This window comes from Rhea americana, unplaced genomic scaffold (assembly GCF_003343005.1).
Source record: "Rhea americana isolate MKP2758 unplaced genomic scaffold, rheAme1 scaffold_77, whole genome shotgun sequence".
In the NCBI taxonomy this organism is placed as follows: Eukaryota; Metazoa; Chordata; class Aves; order Rheiformes; family Rheidae; genus Rhea; species Rhea americana.
The window spans coordinates 2,262,535-2,281,202 of NW_028186945.1; the positions used below are offsets into that span (position 1 = coordinate 2,262,535).

At 34.7% G+C, this 18,668-nt stretch overlaps 1 protein-coding gene across 1 annotated transcript in view; it reads right to left on the minus strand.

Moving 5' to 3' along the window:
- The window catches only part of CENPK (centromere protein K), a 22,361-nt gene extending 3,725 nt beyond the window's left edge, over positions 1-18,636 (minus strand). The window contains exons 1-9 of the mRNA XM_085322442.1: positions 18,542-18,636; positions 15,739-15,873; positions 13,278-13,334; positions 10,690-10,762; positions 5,587-5,633; positions 4,104-4,186; positions 3,895-3,993; positions 3,489-3,624; positions 689-742 (exon numbers count right to left, since the gene is read on the minus strand). Of these exons, the coding sequence (XP_085178568.1) occupies positions 689-742; positions 3,489-3,624; positions 3,895-3,993; positions 4,104-4,186; positions 5,587-5,633; positions 10,690-10,762; positions 13,278-13,334; positions 15,739-15,873; positions 18,542-18,544 (687 nt within the window). The 5' untranslated portion in view covers positions 18,545-18,636. The remainder of the gene's footprint in view (positions 1-688; positions 743-3,488; positions 3,625-3,894; positions 3,994-4,103; positions 4,187-5,586; positions 5,634-10,689; positions 10,763-13,277; positions 13,335-15,738; positions 15,874-18,541) is intronic.
- Positions 18,637-18,668: the final 32 nt, after the last annotated feature.

Below are 18,668 nucleotides of genomic sequence, written 5' to 3' on the forward strand. Positions count from 1 at the left end.
TTTTTTTTTAAACAGCTCCCTCAGAATTATGCTATGCAATTCAAAATCATAATTTGTAATGAGATTAAAAATACTCACTAATCCATCTTGGAATCATTATAAAATCCTTTAGAAATACATTAATCGGATTTTTTAAAAAATCTTCTCCATATAAAACAAAATAACCTTGTCAATTGAAGAGAATGCACATGAATTGGGCCTCCTATAACCATTATTATGTTATATTTCAGAAATACTTGTACTGAAACAGTACAAAATATAGCCTGAAATGGAACAGATTTGCTGTTCTTTTTTTTTTCCTTTTTTAAACCACAGCATTTGTTTCTCCTACTATGAGCCACTAAGGCTCATAACACTTTGTGTGTGCGTGTGTGTGTGTGTGTGTGTGTGTGTGTGTGTGTGAATAACCAATATAAAATTCAGAGTTTAAAGATCATTTATGAAATAAGAGATAATCACCCTGCAACTCAATCTGAAAGTTTGTTAGCTAAACTATTGCCAAAGTTCTTGTAAAAATAATGGATTTTTGTTTGATAGAAATCAATATAAAATATGATGTAACATTCCTGAACAGTCTGCTTTTCATTTAACTATGTTAATTGTATATCATATACTCTTATTAATATATTGTGATCAGATCCGAGTATTACAAGATCCTCCAAATCTCTGTATAACAAAACCATCTTACCTCTAAAATTTCATGCAGTGTTATCAGTTGTACAGCTGGCTCTTCAGAAGAGTTCTGCAAAGATAACCCCCCACATAGCCAAGTCAGAAAAATAAAAACAAATGGTCAGGAAGAATCTTAGTTGACAAAGAAAAACAATCACATAGTTGCATAGTACATAACTGATGAATTTTACTTGTATGTTTAGTCATGGTACAAATACAAGTTATAATTAATATCCCTCATCCATCAGTTCAATAACACAAAGTTTAAATGCAACAATGTATTTGTTAAGATTAATCTTCTTAATTGATTTTAGTACATATACAGGGGTCTATTTAAATAAAAACAAGTATATAACAGTGCAGTAGAARACATTCTGTGAATATTATCTGTTAGGAGATTAATAATGTTTTTCCTCAAACTTTAGAGAAAATTTGCAATGAGCTGCAAATCTCATGTACCTTAAGACTTCAGTTCATAGTGCATTAATATTTTTTCATGAGTTACAGGTGAGTATGTGTTTGCTGTTACTGTTGACTTTAATTAAAAAACTTGGCCAAGTTTAAAAAAAATAGAATCAGAGTTTTTTAAAAAATATTTCCTTAATAAAATATGTCCTACAGTGATCCATTAGACAATTACTTGTTTCCATTTATGGCAAGCAAATCAAGTTATTCCTCTTTAAACTGATATGAATTTCTTAGGCAATAATGCCAGCAAAACTGTGCTGTTGCAGGGTAAACTTGATTTTTTTCATTTTTCAGTTTTATCAGTTTCCCCTATCCACTTCACACTCAACAAAATGAAGGAGATAACGCAGCACTGCTGTTGAATGTTTTGACCCAAGTCCTAAGACATTAACAGATGGGCAGCACCTTACACGAGCTCTGATTTTGGAACAGACAAGGAAGCAAGACGATAAATAAGAATTCATGAAAGGCAAAGTCTGGCTCCTTCTTTCCTTTGCAGAAGTTCTGMATACTCTCAATTTCAGACAGCTACAAGGACACACTGCTTGCTTCAAGGAGATTTCCTTGCACAAATCACAGCTCAGCCCTGGCTCAATAATGTGCATCTTTGTGCCTTTACAGTTATATCAGGCAGAGGAAGTAGAGGCTACACTAAGAAGCTGCAAAAGATCCCATGGAGCAGTTATGAAGATCCTTTGTAACATTGGCTATTGTATTTTCCCAGGCCAAAAAAYATTACTTCATAACTTAAGTAGCAGGTTCAATATTTGCGCTTCAAAGGTAAAATTAGATTGTGGCCTTCAGTAGGTATTAAAGCTCATATACAAAGATTAAAATCCCAAGGGTATTAGTGTAGAGAAGTTGCACTCTCACAGACCTGGCAAAATTGTCTTGCTAGGTTTCTAGTGTAGYGTTTCATATAATTACATTATTTACAAATTTTAAGTACCACAAATTTAATAAGTATCTCCAATTTAACTAACATGTATAAAGTCACTTTTAAGCTGGATGGTCAGCACTGATTTATTTATTTTACCTGAATTGCACCTTTTTTTCCTCCTTCCATAAGACAGTTTAAATTACATATAGAATGTTCCTTATCATTTGACTTTCCACATTTCTTATCTCAAAAAACATATCTTTTTTTGTCCAAGATTGAAAATGCAATATAATTCTTATATCAGTCACTGCCTGTACTAAAGGTGTGGAGTCATGGCAACAGAAGCTAATCTGGGCTGCTGTGATTTAGCCTTCCCCCCCAACTCCCAATCTCAGACACTCCAGCCACCTGAAAGGAGGATGGAACCAGAAGAGCCAGGCTTGGCGGAGCTTGCAGTGGTGTGGAGGGGATACGACTGCTCTCTATAATTATATCAGGAGGAGTAAACACAAGAAAGAACTATTCTAAGGACAATACTGGCGTAAGAATAACTGGATCTGTGTTAGATGTGAATAAATTTAGACTGGAAATTATAAGACAGTTTCTAACTAGAGTACTGAGGCCCTAGAACTCCAACAGGAACAGTAGTAACAACAAAAAATAGTTTTTAWGTGGAGCTCAATCAGAGTATTAAAGAAATTTTGTGGTTGTTGGCAATAACAGGGAACTGGATTCAAGACATCCTTTTAGTCCTGTGCTCTTAAGTGTGTCTGAAAGCCAAATCAAATCCCATCTTTTCTGCAGCATTTTTGCAACTATTCTTATAAATAGTAATGGTGAAAGGTTTATTTTTACTGCAGACTTTGAATTTATTATGCAAAATACTCCCTGGCTGCCTATTTTCCCTAAAGTTTTAAGATAATTTCTGGCCTAGTTTGCCTGAACAGGAAACTGATGGTTAACATTCTAAACTACACTCTAATTATAAACACTTGTCCTTATTATTGTTCCAAAAATATTGTTAGACAATTAAAATTTGCTTTGCCAAGGAAAATATGAATCCACTTGACTACTCCAGTAAAAAAAACGTGGAACAATTTGGAGTAAACTGCTCAGCATTTCTAAATTTGGCACAACTTGCAGTCCAGTAAGAAATACAATATATTGCTGTGCATCTTGTTGGCTAAAGGATATGTGCATTAAAAAGGAAAATGCCCAGCTGAGGATAGTCTAAAATAATATAAACAAATTTGAAAAATATCAATTAAACACAAAGGATCACCTATAAGAAGTACTTTTATTTCAAAATATAACTAGTTTCTATGCCAGTGATTTTTAAAAAGTATTATATCTAATTAAAGTGAATATTCCAATTTTTAATATATGTGTATATATATATATACACACATATACACACACACACTTTTTCTCTCTCAACATAGATATATATTTTAAAGAAAAATCTTACTTTTTTCTTTTTTTTAGCRCTTCCATCTTCTTCTGGAAGGGGAAAATGCTCTTCTAGGAACTCACCCAAAGCATTCAAGAGTTCTTCCTTATATGTCCTTAGTTTCAGCATTTTATTTTTCAGTTCTTGAAACGTTCTAGTATCCAATGTAAGATCAAATCCAAAAAAATAATTTAAGAAAATTTCACAGTTAAAAAAAAATCCATATTTTCTATTGTTTTAAAATCAACATCTTGAATCACAGACTATAAGCAGATTGTAGCAACATCTTCTGTATGTTTCAAATACGCATTACTAAGTTATTTATTTTACAAAAGAGTAGTACGTTTTTAAGATTTTGACTACTCATTTTCTCCTGTTAACATTTAAATTCTCCAATAGGAAAAACTCAACTGCATATGAATACCTTTTTTCAGAAAACTGTACAACTTGATTTTTCATCTCTTCTTCAATTCCATTAAGAGCATCTACTATCTGCTGCTGTTCCTCATGCCACTGTTGTTCTCTTTGAAATACAAAAAGTAGAAAACAGAACAGATAGTTTTCCTGGACAAGTAAAACAATACTTTGTAAAAAAAAGTTCGAAGTATTTATAAATTCTAGTTATTGTATTACCTTTTCAGATCTTCTCTCAGTTTTTTGTTCTTTGACTGAACTGTTGACAGCACCATTTCAAGATCATTCTTTACTTTCTGCAACTATAAAAAAAAAAAAAAAAGAAAAACGAACCTATAGTTTACAGATAGCTAAGTTGCTAGTGTTCATTCTATGTAAGACTATACCTGTAACTGATATATGAAGGCAGATTTAAAAAGAGCCAAAGTTATCTGCAATTTCCTAAAAGAATACTGCTATAGAGTAACAGTCTAATTTAAAATATATACGTTATTGTCCCCAGTTGCTCATTAATGTCTTACTGAGGCTCCTTAAAACAACCTAGCTCATTTTACTGAAGCAGATTACAGAGCATTCACATGAACTGCTGCTCACCTAATCTAATGAACCACTGAGGAGGAAAARTCTTCGGCACAAACAAACAAACAAAAGGCACTCCAAAACAAAGATGCTGCAAGGAAAGATTGATTCTTGAATTAAGCTGATTGCATTCATGAACTAAGTGACCGTCTTTAGTATGAACATACTCTGAGAGTAAAGAGGGAGAAATAGAGACTATTGCAGCCAAAAGTTGTCCATAGGGAAAGCACACCTCACTGGGCTGGGTCTTTCATCCTAATAGGTTATGTCTCTTTGATGAGTTAGGGATACTGCTATAATTTGGAGTCTTTTGGAATATTTTGTCTTTTATGCAGGTTACAAGAACTGCTTTGTATTTTGCTCAAACAAATAAAAATTCTGAAAATATTTTACAGAAGCAAGTGTGTTTTATACATCTTAAAAAATATTGGAATCCTCAACAAATTAAGTCACAAAATGGGATAGCAGACAAAACATGCCATGGCAACACACTCGGATGAAAGTATGTAACTAACCACCTTGTTAACAGTGGCTTTTAATAACTATTGAGTTCCCTGACRTAAATGACACTAGAGGGAGGAAAGTTGCTAGGAAGAAAATCAAAAAGGTAAGTGAAGCAAGACTATTTTTAAATAGTTCATAATCTTAATGTATCTTCATTTATTGGCCTATTTATGACTATGTCAATACCATAGCCATAAAAATATTCTCAGCTACTGTTTCATATCAATGTTCAACCAATATAAAGTAATGCTATTGCTAATACATTCTTGATTTGCCCTTTCCTCCCTGTCTATAGGAGCTCAACAAAATATTTGCAGACTATTCCCACAGAAATCTAAGGTCTAAGAAGACTGACTCTTCTGTGCAACATATAATGTTACGTTATTTTATATCAAGTATGAAATGCAATATAGAAAAACTGCTTAAAAAATCATTCATTAAAACTAGGAAACTTTAGTAATTATAACACAATTCAGGAGAAGAAAAACATTAAAAAACTACAATGCTTAAAGAAGCAAGCAGAGTATCTTAGCAGTAGCCCGTTACAGGAGAAGTAATAGGAAAATACAGGAATTGTATATACTTTTTTTCCACTTTAAAAAAAGAAGGAGAGACTTACCTCTTCTTTTCCCAATGCTACCAGTACATCTGGATTGGTAGAAATTACTGGAAAAAAAAAATAAATAATTTTCTTTCTTTTTTTTCTTTTTCTTTTTTTCTTTTTTTTTTTTTTTTTTTTTTTTTTTTTTTTGTATTGTATAGCAGACTTGTTTATACTGAAGAACAGTATGGTTAGCGACAAACTTATGTAGCTCCCCAAAAAACTAGCTTGGCTATCAGAAGCAATTTTACCATATTTCATTTTTATTTTACTTTCCAGTAAAATAAACTAGATTGAAAGTGCTGTGTTAAGGTTTCTGGGTTATTTTTTTTACACCTCAGCTATCTCAGGTATGTAGCACTGAAATATAAAGTGCAGTTGTACCTTATATTAACAAGATATGCAAGCCTAATTTTTTGTTCTCAAGTGCAAATGGAATTTTCTGTATTTCAGTTTGTGCCCATTGCTGTTTTTCCTGTTACTGGGTACCACCGGGAAGAGTCTGGCTCTATCTTCCTTACACCTTCCCATCAGGTATTTATACACTTTGATAAAATCCTCCTCTGAGCCTTCCAGGCTAAATAATCCTCACTTGCTCAGCCTCTGATCATTTGACAGATTCTCCAGTTCTTTAATCGTCTTCACAGCTCTTCATTGGAGTCGCTCCAGCATGCCCGTGTCTCTTCTGTACTGGGGAGCCGAGAACTGGACACAGCACTCCAGATGTGTCTCACCAGCGCCGAGTAGAGGGCAGSGATCGCCTCCCTTGACCTGCTGGTGATGCTCTTCCTAATACAGCCCAAGATGCTGTTGACTTTCTTGCTTAAGACTTCACTTACAACAAAAATACATTACATTATACAAAGAGGGAAATGTTGTCCCAAAAAGAGAGTTGGTTTGGGGTGCATGTATGGATTTTGTTGTTGTTAAAGATAGAAATCAAGTGAGCATCTTAGGTTTCAATACTCCAGCACTTCTCCATTGCTTGAAAAGGATTGTAAAACCCACCATATTCAAAGAATTGACAAAGTACGCCACCATCCTTACTGTTCACAAGAACAGCTATCTGTTAGAGAAGCCTAGCTAGGCCAATATAGCATCTCCAACCCTGGGAGCTGGAGCAATACTTCAGGGAAAATACTGTATTTTTTCAGCATGTGGTAATACTTCCACAGAATGCTTCTGCAGAACCTAGCTCAAGGACTTTCTAAATAAAAGGGGAATTGCTGTACTTAATAGCCTTCAATGGACTCCAATCAATTCTCAACCAATTTTGAAACTCATGCCAGCTTTCAGTATCTGCATAAATGCATGACTTTGGAAAAAGTGAAGCGTCTGAATCTGTCTTTTAAGAGAACGAAAGCTACCCCAACATCTAAATTTTAACATCAGGGGGATATTTTTATCCAAGTTTGGGCTTCAAACATCTAATCTTAACAAAAGCAATTACTGATGAAAACTTTATCAGAAGGTTAAGGATTTTCCTTTTTGTTAAAGTTTTAAATGTTTCCTAAGAACAATAGAAGTACCATTTTTCATGAAGTAATTTTATAGTAGTTTTAAATCTCCACAAACTTTGAGAAAACAAATTAATAGTTTTAACAGCAGTAAGTGTTTGTTCAGAGATGAAAATTGGTGAAACTTGAGCTCAGAATTCCTTGTTACATATCAGAATAAAACTTCTTTTAGTTAGAAAATTACTATCTCTAAATCTTAATACAAAATTTGAGTAGAGTGTTCCTAAATCAACTTGTGTTTAAGCGTTGCAGGAGGCAGTGGTCAGTGCTAATATTAGAGCAAGATTTCTTTAATGACATTAATATCCTATATATGCAGGAACAAATTCATTGACATGCTTTTATTCAAATTAAATATAGCTATTATTAAGATGTTATTATAATGTATATTATAATGTAAATATAATGACTAAATTAAATATTTGCATTAAATATTCACTGGCATATTTGAAGAATCCCATAAAACTCTTTATTCCTGTGATGATCACAAACCATCACTATCTTGTTATCAAGTTACAAATTTCCACTATTATTTTCTAACACTTGAGTTTTAGGCAGTTTGTTCTAAGCACACGACTCCCAGTAATATCGAACGCTGTGAGAGTATTAGACTAGGAGGCACATCCTTCCAGGAAAGGATCATTAACCCTGTTAACCCAGCTCTGWGAGTTACAGGTGCTGCGGCAGCCTCTTCAGTGGCTAGAATCTGAGGATCAGAGCTGATCCCTTCACCAAGACTTAACTCAGCGAAGAGCCAGTGAAGATCGTAAGATGCTGAGGCAGCACATTTATGGCAGCCACTACTGCAAAGTACACAGGCTGCTGTAGCTACTATCAGTTATTCAGTTATGATTCACTACACTTGCAAATGTAAGTTGCAAAAATCAAATGAAGGTCACGAAGAATAGTCTACTGATATGTAATACAATTACTAGGCAAAATAATACCAGATGCTAAGAATAAAAGAGCAACTGCCATGCATGTCTGTACACAGAAACTCCTACTTGTTAAAATAAGAGGAATTTGGCAGAATATTGATATTTTGCAAAGRAAAATAGAAGTTAAAGAGAGACCACAACTGATTTATAAAGCTAAAAAAAATGGTTGCTTCCACTTTTTTATTCAGCAAAGGTAAAAGTTAAATTTTATTTTTAAGAGCCAAACGCTTGTTAAAAAGTTTAATTTTAGCTGATCTGGCAGCTCTAAAGCTACATAAATAGTATCAGAAATTGAGAAAGAACAAGAGACTGAAGTAAAAGCTTTGCAAAACTAAACAAAATTTGCATTGTGGATTTAAGCCCATTTGCCAAGATTGTGCCCAATGAAGTTTAGAACTGCCAAGTTATAACCCCTGAAAATAAGATTGAAAATGGAAATGCTGACAGATCCTCATTTAGAAGAATTGTACTGGCTGTTAGTAAAATAATAATAATAATAATAATAATAATAAATAAACCCAAACCACAAAGTAGCACGACAGCCTGACATTCATGCTCTAAGTAAACTGTATGAAACTAATACTTCTACTATCCCTATTTATGTTCATTCAGACAATGTTTTCGATTAAGTAACTCCTTCAAAACAAACAAGAGGTAGAAAAAAGCCGAGATGTGAAGCCAAAACAAAAGATATAAGCCCAGTAGACTTTCCATTTTCATACAACCATTATGATTTTTTACAAATTCTTAAATGCACCTTGTTTTCTTTCCCTCAAAAGTAGCCAAAAAGAAAACTTACAAAGGCAAAGCTTTGACTGCAAGATGATAAATTATTCATATCATAATATGCACAGATCATTTATCCAGTATAAATTAAAATTTATAATAACAAGTCTTATTACCTGGGAACAAATTAGAATGTTTGAGCCAAGCAACTCACCAAGCCAATAAAAATAGGTATGCCTCAAGAATATTTTTAAGCAAACAGCTTAAGGTTTAAAAAGATTACCTATTTTAATAACAAAACTCAACATCTGAAGTTATTTTACCCAGATAAAAATTATAAGTACTTTCGATTCATCTGTAGCTTCGGAAAACAGCACCTTATTCAGAAACAGCAGTTGAACAGTATTTCAAAATTCAATTCCATACTTTTGGTCTCCACACCTCTAAGAAGCATTTGAGGCTGACCATTCTTAGAGACAGGCTAACAAAGCACGTGAACTATGGATTTATTCCAACAAAGCAGCAATACCCATTTCTGAGAAAAAAAAATATTTACATTTTTTCAACTCTTATTATTTGATCCTATGACATGCAGCACATAACATAAACTTTGACAGAAACTGGAGAAGCAACTTGAACATTCCTCTGAAAATGCATTCCAATTTGGCCAAGTTACAAAATATTAGAAATCTCCACTTGCTGTCTATGTCATATTCCCATCATTTTGGAAATGCTAAAAAGGACAAGATTCTGGCACAAAAACATTCTAATGGGTATGTATATGCAGATAGCAGAGTTACACCAATAAATTTTACCAGGTTGAAAGATGCCAAAGGGTCCTTGACAGCAGACACAGAACTGAATGTTAGGAGAAGATTAATGACAGTTCAATATAAACTGTTTTACGAGTCTCCAAATGGAACACCCAAAGGGCCACATTACCTGCACTCCAGCTCTGAATGGTTTTATTTTCACTGTGCCTGGCCACATCAGTCATGCAACGGAGCAAAGCCAGTTAGCACTGATGGGTATAAAAGGCATCTTGAAGAACAGAGGAATTATGTTTTGACTGATGRGGACTGACAACTCTTTTAGAGTTATCATCTCTCTCAGTGGCTTGTGCTTCTCAGGATAAACAAGTGATCTGGATTCCTGTGTGGTTACCATTTGCTGAAGTGTCTCTTAGGAGTTTTTCTTGACCAGGAATTTCTGAACCCCATTAAATCCAAGCTAGACATTTTATTATGCTGAGTGGGTTTACCACTAAAAGTTTACTTGAAAGTTTCAGCTAATATATCATAAAACAACACACTTCTGTGACGTACTACTTAAAAAAAAAAAAAAAAAAAGAGGCAAGGATAAAAATGTTTGAGTAAACTACTGTTGAGTTTATAATTAGTACTTCCAAACATTAAAAGTATACTGGCTTTTTAAAAGACAACATAAAGACAGAATTCTTTTTCAAGGTAGTTCTAGCCTAAAAAGGAAGTACAGATAAAAGAGGGAGAAGAAACAATCACAGAAAGGGCAAACCTGAAAAAAACAGTAACAGTATAACGCACTTTTGTGATTTAGGCCAAAATGTTTCCAGAGATCTGCTAACACTTACTTTCCCTTTAGCGGATTGATAAATGGTAGGAATTACGCATTTATTTGTCCACAATCATAGGATTAAGTCTTAGGATAATTCACTTTGAGGACTGAAGTGCTAAAAARATATAGTGTAACAACCAGAAAGGAAACATACCTGCTACTATGGAAGTATTTCATTTTGTTTTTAAGTACTTATTGCATAATAATATGAGCAACAAACATATTTAAATATATGTTCAGTTTAAAATGCCAAGATGAAAGACACTTTGTAAATTTAAGGTATACACAAACTTTTAAGCAGTAATACACATTAAAAATAAAATAAAAAAAAAAATCAGAAAACTTACCTTCAGGACTTCTTTTTTGCCATTGATTATACTCTGCTGTTAATGCTTTCATTCGCATCACTAACAAGGAAAGCTGTATAACAAGAAAAAAAGCATCTTTTGAAGCGTGCTGAGTTGCATTGGAGTTAAATGAGATAGAATGGGATAAAAATTCACTTGTCATCTTTACGCAGCAAAAAACAAAAGARCACCTATTCCAATAGATCGTTTCATCCTTCAAAGAATTCAAAATGACACTTACAGGTATCAAAAAACTTATTCACTCTTTTTTTCAGAGTAAATTAGAAGCCTTCACAGTTTTTCTTCTTCATTTCCTCTACAATGTCAGACAATTGCAACTAAAGATGAGYCACTAGAAGCAATGACTCTACTTCACATGCCCCTTCCTAGATGTATGGCTGATATATATGCTGAAGGTTGAATGGGCTGCAGATGATGTGTATGGTGACTAAACAAAAGTTTATTTTCCAAATAATCAGGAGTTGAAGATGATACGCATCAAAACTACTTATGTGGGAGCCACAAAAAATGCTTAGGAACTACTGCTCTAACTCACTGTAATCACYGAGAATACAGGAGCAATAATACAAAACACCAGTCTAGGAAAGGTTATTAAAGAAAAAACCTAAACAACCTTTGATTTTAAAAAAGTACTTATTTTAATATTTTAACATATTCTGGAGAAAGAAGAACTCATTATTACTATTCTACTTCCTGAAATTGGGGGCTGTATTTATAAAATAAAATATAAAGCACATATTTTATTATAAAATAAAATATAAAGCACATAAGATAAATGTGCTAAGAATCATCATGCAAAATTTCAAAATAAAAAATACCAAGAATTGATAACTAAAGTTTTGCTTTTCATTACTCAAAATAACTTTTAAAAGCGCATCTTTAAAACTTCTAAAGTTTTAGGTAGAGGGAGAAAAAGAGAAAAAAACCCARAGAAATAATCACCAAATATTTTGTATTTTCTAGATCTGCTAGTGTCAGCACTTTCGTAATACTGGAGCATTACTTCTGAGAACACCCTTTGCCCATTCTTTAAACTGTACAAAAAAATGTACAAAATGTTTTGGATATTCCAATAGCTGGACTTAAAACAAACAAATTAACATCGCCGTTTGGCAACYTTCAATCAAGGACACACTTTTCAATAGAAAGTATATACAGCAAAAAAATAGCAGAAATCCCTGTTACACCATATATACATTCCTAGGAAAATATGGTGCTCATTATGTATACCATTAAATGGCAGGCTAGAATTAGTCCCCAAAATTAAGGCATAAAACCACACAGAGCATACTGCATGATTATAATACTGAAGTGATTAAGGGATAAACATTGGTGACAAGGTCTGCAGCAAGGAAAAACCTACAGCTTCCTTGCCAGCTTCAGTGAAAATACACGCAACTGTTCGGACTGTAATATGATCACATGAAAGCGTTGACAGTAGGTCTAACGCAACCTTTTCCTCTCCTCCCTATTTTCTACCATGAAGTACAATCTGCCCTTGCAACTCCATTTAATCATTGTCTTGCTATGACAGCTTTCAAGAAACGCACAACACCACGGCAGAATTTAAGAGTATCAATTACACGGTACAATGTGCTTTAATGAAGCTGCAARGAAACATAAAGTCCTGAGTCTATGCTCAACTAAAATGATACAAAATTTATTTCTACTTCTAGGATTTTATACAGAGTTCTAAAAAGGGAGTTAGACTGTATTTATACATTTGATTTATACATCTTTATATTTTATTTATTCAGAGTAAATAATGGTTTAGAAATGTTTACTAATAGCAAGAGATTAACGTTAGTAATTAATGGATAAATACCTGAAGGTATTCCACAGATACATCCCTGAAGAAAAGTAATTTTGTTAATCATTCAGTCAGATACACTGAATCTACTCTGTGTGCTTACTGAAGTCACATTAGATGGAGATTTATAATACTTAAGAATTCTATCTAACCAGATAAACGTTTAATAGTTTATATTCTTCCAAATTCAGAGTGCACATAAGTTTTATTTTACAGGTTCACATTTAGAATTTACACATGACTATAGAGTGAGCTTTTTGTATGCTCTCAAAAACTTTAGGGATCCAGCAGTTCAAGTTCATGCATTCAGTGTTGCTCAATTCATTTCTAACTCTAGCACATAAGTTTCCTAATGATATCTACCAACGTGGAAAAAAAAGAGTATAGTCATTTCCAAGACAAGTTTCAGAGTAAAACTAAAGATATCTATATACAGTTTCATAAATTACATATACACTGACTAGGAATTAGTCCAAATGGCTGTTAGAAGTTAGATGCTCCTGCATTTTGCTGCCAGTGTTACTTAGTTATCAGATTGCATGGCTAGACTGCAAGTAACCTTTTTGGTATACTTAAATGCAACTTTTGCACATTTACTGGACACTAACTAACTTCAGAATAAATCAAAGTTAATAAGAGCAAAGTTGACCACCTTAGAGACTAAATGAAGATAACTTAGTTTGCTTCTTTTGAAAACATATCATTTCTTTACAGAAAGGATTTTGTGGAGAGTAAAAAAAAAAATATATTGTCTTACCTTGGCATCTGATTCTGGCAGTGTTTCTGTTCCTAAAAGCGTTAGCTTGCTTTGACACTTGGTAGAAAACAAACAAAGTAAAAAACAATGTTTACTTTCTCTTTTCTTTTGTAGGAGAGAAACATGATGGTTAAAAATTCTGATAAAAATTGTTTACTRGGGGGCGGGGAGTAAAGGGAAAGGAAGAATTGATTTGGCTCCAAGCCATCCCTCAGAGCCTGATTCAAAACAGCAAAGATATTTTGAAATTACATTACAGTAAAAATGTAGAACTTGTTGAAAAGTAGAAGAGCAACAACTATCAAGAGAGGAAGTATGATCTGAGGAGAAAAAAGTGCAATTACAGAGAAAAGGTTTATAAGACAACAGACACTAAACAGACAAAGAAGATAAACTAGGAGGCGACAGGAGTCGTGGACATAGAATAGGGAAGCTGGCATGCAGTTAACACAGCTCAGTACTACTATTCTGGCTCTGCAAACAGAGCAATCACGTTATAATACCTGCTTTTTGTTTTAACTCGTTTAGCAGAGAAATACACTGTATGCTTCAGAAGTGGTCTGATTTTCAGAAGTGCACTGCATCAGATCTCATTGACTATAACAGGATGTATATCAAGTCTGAAATCCAGGCTACCACWGGTATACAAGACTTCAGCAGGAGACATCTGCTAAAACATTTTCTTTTTTATATACCTGTTGATGCTGACGGTAATTTTTCCTGCCCCACTACAGCACAGGATGCATTCTACTGAGTGTACTACTAAGCAGTGATTTKGAAACCTTACTGTTCATGTTTGGAAACAAACACATGAACTAGGCTTATTAGTAGGAATATAAAAGTAGAAATAGTAAGAAGTGCTAACGCTGACACAATAATTGGAACAGTACATCATAAACCACATAATCCGAGGTGGTAATTCAACAACTCTTAATTTTTTAAAATTGTCTGGTGAAACATAATGCTTACATCCATGATGTGACAATCACAAAAATAATAAAAATCCTAACTCTTTTCATCAGTTTCCAAAAATACTGCATGTGATCATTTCCTTTACTGTTTTGGGGCTGTTGGGAATGAGATACAAAGTTTCAAAGCCTTTCTGTTGAACTGTTGAACATTTTAATTTCCCTCTTATCTGAAAATTTGAAGGAAGATTATATCCTTTAAGATTAAAAAACCTAAAGGCAAACAAAACTTCTGTTGATAAGTTATTACAGTACTTCATATATCTAGATGCAGGAATCTCTAACACCATGTTAGGATTCCTATATATATTTTTTTATGTATACACATTTGTGTGCAGGTGTGCACAAGCATGTATAATATATGTGCATGCAATACAAAATGGTCATACATTATAATACATACAAATAATAATTATATGTAATGCATCTATATAATACACATATTTATACATCTAAAACATAGGAATCCATACGTGTATATGTACACACACACACAYATRTACRTATATTCCTACGTTACATTCTCTGCCACAATATTAGCATAYGCATGGTGCCAAATTCTTAATAACACAGCTGTTCAGAGTACATACAATAGCAAATATCAACATTTTAGTTACTTTTGAGATAGACTTTTTTATATTTGAGGTCTTAAGACTGTATAATGTTTTGCTTTAATCTACTTTAAGATTTGCAATATTTTTAATTCTGTTCTGTTCCTGATATTGCATCTGCAACACAGAACTCAAGCAAGCAAGTATAGTGTATAAATACTACACAAAATAGAATTGAAGCAATTAAGACTCCTAAAACATAATTTAGAACATGATTTTTCATCAGATCCAGAATAACCTCATGAATGCATACTATTCTCTCACAGCTAATCTTTGCAGGGATTTTGCTTTATTTCAAATATTTAAACAACTTGCTCTAAAGTGTTTTTATAAGCACACCGGACCATGTGACAAGAGATATAAATTTTATTCTCAAGGATATAACTGTTGGATTGTATGAGTGTATGCAAACAGCATCACCCTTCTGAGAGTCTCTTTCTCTTCCCATTCTCCTCCTCTGTCTCTCACTTGTATAAGACCACAAGTATCTGAGGACACCAATTCCACTTTGTATGAGGCTAAAGAGAGAAGGATTCTCAGTCTTGGTTTGCTGGTACTACTACAACACAAACAACAATTGTTTATATTTTCCTTAGTTTTAGGATATGTTCCCTCTCTACTTAAGATTTAACTAAATCTTAACATCAGCCCACTGTAAACAAAGACTGACATTGCAAGGCATTCTTCACCCCCGCTAGCATTTCTACTTCTGGCTTTTGAAGGTCTGTCTGTCTGTCTGTGTTGTTGTTAGRATGTGGGGATTTGGGGGCATGGGGGGCAGCGGGAAGCATGGTGAGGAAGCAAGGAAGAGAGAGGAGATGAAAGACAGAACACTGAGAAAAGCTGACCACAAACTTTGCCTACTGTTCACAATTGCTGTACCTCTTCCAGCTGCCTCCAAATACTCTCACATTCATCCAGGAGCTCTTCTTTGGCATCTACAGGACACACTGATTCCTTGATATTTTCTGGAGGTAAAATCTGGGAGTCTGACATCTGTTCTGGTAATTTTTCTGCCTATTATCAAACAAATAGAACCATTACCACAAAGATTTACAATTATAAACAGGATATTGAATCCTTTAAGTCAAATATGTAACAAAACAAACTCTTTGAATCCATGAAGTTTTCAGTTAATTCCCTAGTAACTGTAGACAGCCCAACCAACCAGTAAAATCAGCTAACTGTACTACTGCAGTCAATTTTGAAAAAAGATAATAATTTTTTTTTAATTGAATCACAGTGTTAAATTTTCAAGACTGCTGTGGATGATCTGCACTTGTTGGGTTTCTTTTTGTTCTTTTTTTCTGATAACTTTACTAAAAAACAATGGGAAATAGTGCACACCTACAAAGCCACACTCTTCTTCCATATACCTGTAAAGGTCTTCTGCATAGTCACTTTTGCTCCATTTTCCAATAAACATCAAAAAAAGGTTTCAAAATCAACTGTCTTGGAGGTTAATAAGAGAAAACAAACAACAGAAGAACCTGAGTGACATGCAGGCTATTGAATGAAGAGGGCACCAGCAAGGCCAGGAAAAACTCATCACAGGTAAAAATTAAAATGTTTGAGGAGCTGTTGGTTCAAATAGAAACATAAATTTAGAAACATGATCTTAGTTAAGTCTATAAAGAAAAATACAAATGACAACAGCAACTAAGAGGAAAATGACAAGGGCCAAAGTGGCACTTAAAAAAAATGTTAAAGGTAAAATAGCCAATAGAATTTCCTAAACATAACAGATTCAGGAGATATACTTTACTTAAACATATGACTGAACCTACCAAATAGTTTGAAATTAAAAGGAGACAGTGAAGAAGATAAAGATCTAATGAAGAAATAAATGATGACTTTGCCATCTTGATGATGCAGAAAACCAAAATCAACTATTTGTTCTTCCTCAGAACAAAGAGATGCCAGAGAAAAATATACCAAACAAATGAATAATTTAGTTCCAAAGTTAAAGTATATTGCAGCAGAGTGGCTAACAAAAAATAATAATGTCTCACTGAACACAGGGCTGAACACACTAGAGAATTGAAAGGTAGCAATACTTCTAATAATCTTTCCTGGTAAATTTGTTGCATTAATAATTAAAAACAGAACATAAAAAAAATCTGAATTGCCATGATCTGATAAGGTCTAATGAGAACAGTTTTTGCAAAGGAAAAATCATTATTTTCTTAAGAGCTTGGAATAACTCCATAACATGAAAGAAAACTAGCTCACATAATTTATTAAGACTTCTGAAATGCCTCCAGCGAAGTCCCCCACAGAAGGCTAATAAAAAAGCTAGGCAGTCTTGAGATAAGATGTAAACTTTCGTTTTGGACCAAAAACTGGCAAGGAGACAAACAAAACAAAAAGTCTGAATAGATGATTTTCATCCTGACAAAAAGCTAGAGGGAGCACTGTGTCAGTCAGGCAGTATGGACTTAGCCTTAAGGATCTGCAGTACAGCTGAGAGGCCCCAGAGGAGACTAACAATAACGAGCTGCAGTGGAAACACGTGAGAGGGGGGAAAAACTCCTGTCCTTCCTCTTTCCCTCCACCCCCTCACGCAGTAATAAAATCAAACCAAAACAAAAACACTACACGAGATAAATATCTCTGAATACAAAGTGAAAAAAATCAAAAGGTTTAAAGTAATTATTATAACCACTTCATTATCATTGATCTTCAAAACGTTAATGGCAATGGTTTTAAAAAAAGTTTCAAAACCTACATAGTGTGAGAAAACAATATAGGTCTCTGTGGAGCAAGACAAATCCACTTGCAGTCCTTAACAGTGTGCTATGTTAATTACTTTAYAAGGTATACACACCTAAGTGTCACGTTTGTTTAGACGATTTTCTTTAGAGCTTGCARTTATGAGATCTTTCTACTTTTGTGTCATATTAGGCCTCTTTTCATACTCCTTACCTGAAAGCTTTGTTTGTCTGTTATAGTTCAAAAATAAAGAACTTTTTCATCTCATAAAAATACTAAAGAGCAAGTAAACCTAGTATTAGAAAGTGAGCTACAATGCACACTTGTCCACRCACATAAATTGCTTTTTGTTCCCTTTCAGAGGAATATAACTGGGGAAAAATATATCCTCTCCTCCCCTTCCCATAATTTCTCCCCCATACCACTTTTCTCATAACAGAAAAAGATGTTTTGCTTCATGCTTTCAAAGTTTCTGTGAAGTTCTCAACTTTCACACACGAATAAGGGATAGCAACATACTGAAGTGCGTAAATGACAAATATTTAATTCGTCGGGGCCCGAAGAGACTTGAAAACTTGAGACCTCTAATCAAGGCAGGGGACCAGGCAAACTTTATGCAAATTATGTTCAACATCGACAAATACAGAATAACCGTACAGCRGAAGAAATTCAGAGATGAGAAAGGAGAGTCACGGTAAGCCTGAAAAAATCTGTTAGGGAAGAAAAGAGGGAAAATTAGGGCGGTCTCACCGCGGGGGRGGGGGGTGGAGGGGCAGCAGGACGCCAGTAACGCCACAGAGARGCGAGGTCGGAAGCTTTCGCTCTCCCTCACACGAAGGCCAGAGGCAGTGAGAGGAGGAGGCGGGAAAGGCCGGTGGGCCCCGCGCGTTGGGGGCGGCCCGGCGCCCCGAGGCCCCTCCGAGGGGCTCCCGGGGCGCGGCCGCCCCCTTCCCCCCCCCCGGCCCGCGGTTACCATGGCAGCTCCGCGCGCCTCGGCCCGGCGGCTTCCAAGTCTGCGCGCGCTCCGCGTTCACTGGCTGCGCCGCGCCGCCGCCGCGGTGGCGTCACTCTGGGGCGCCCCGGAAGGCAGGGCGGGGGCG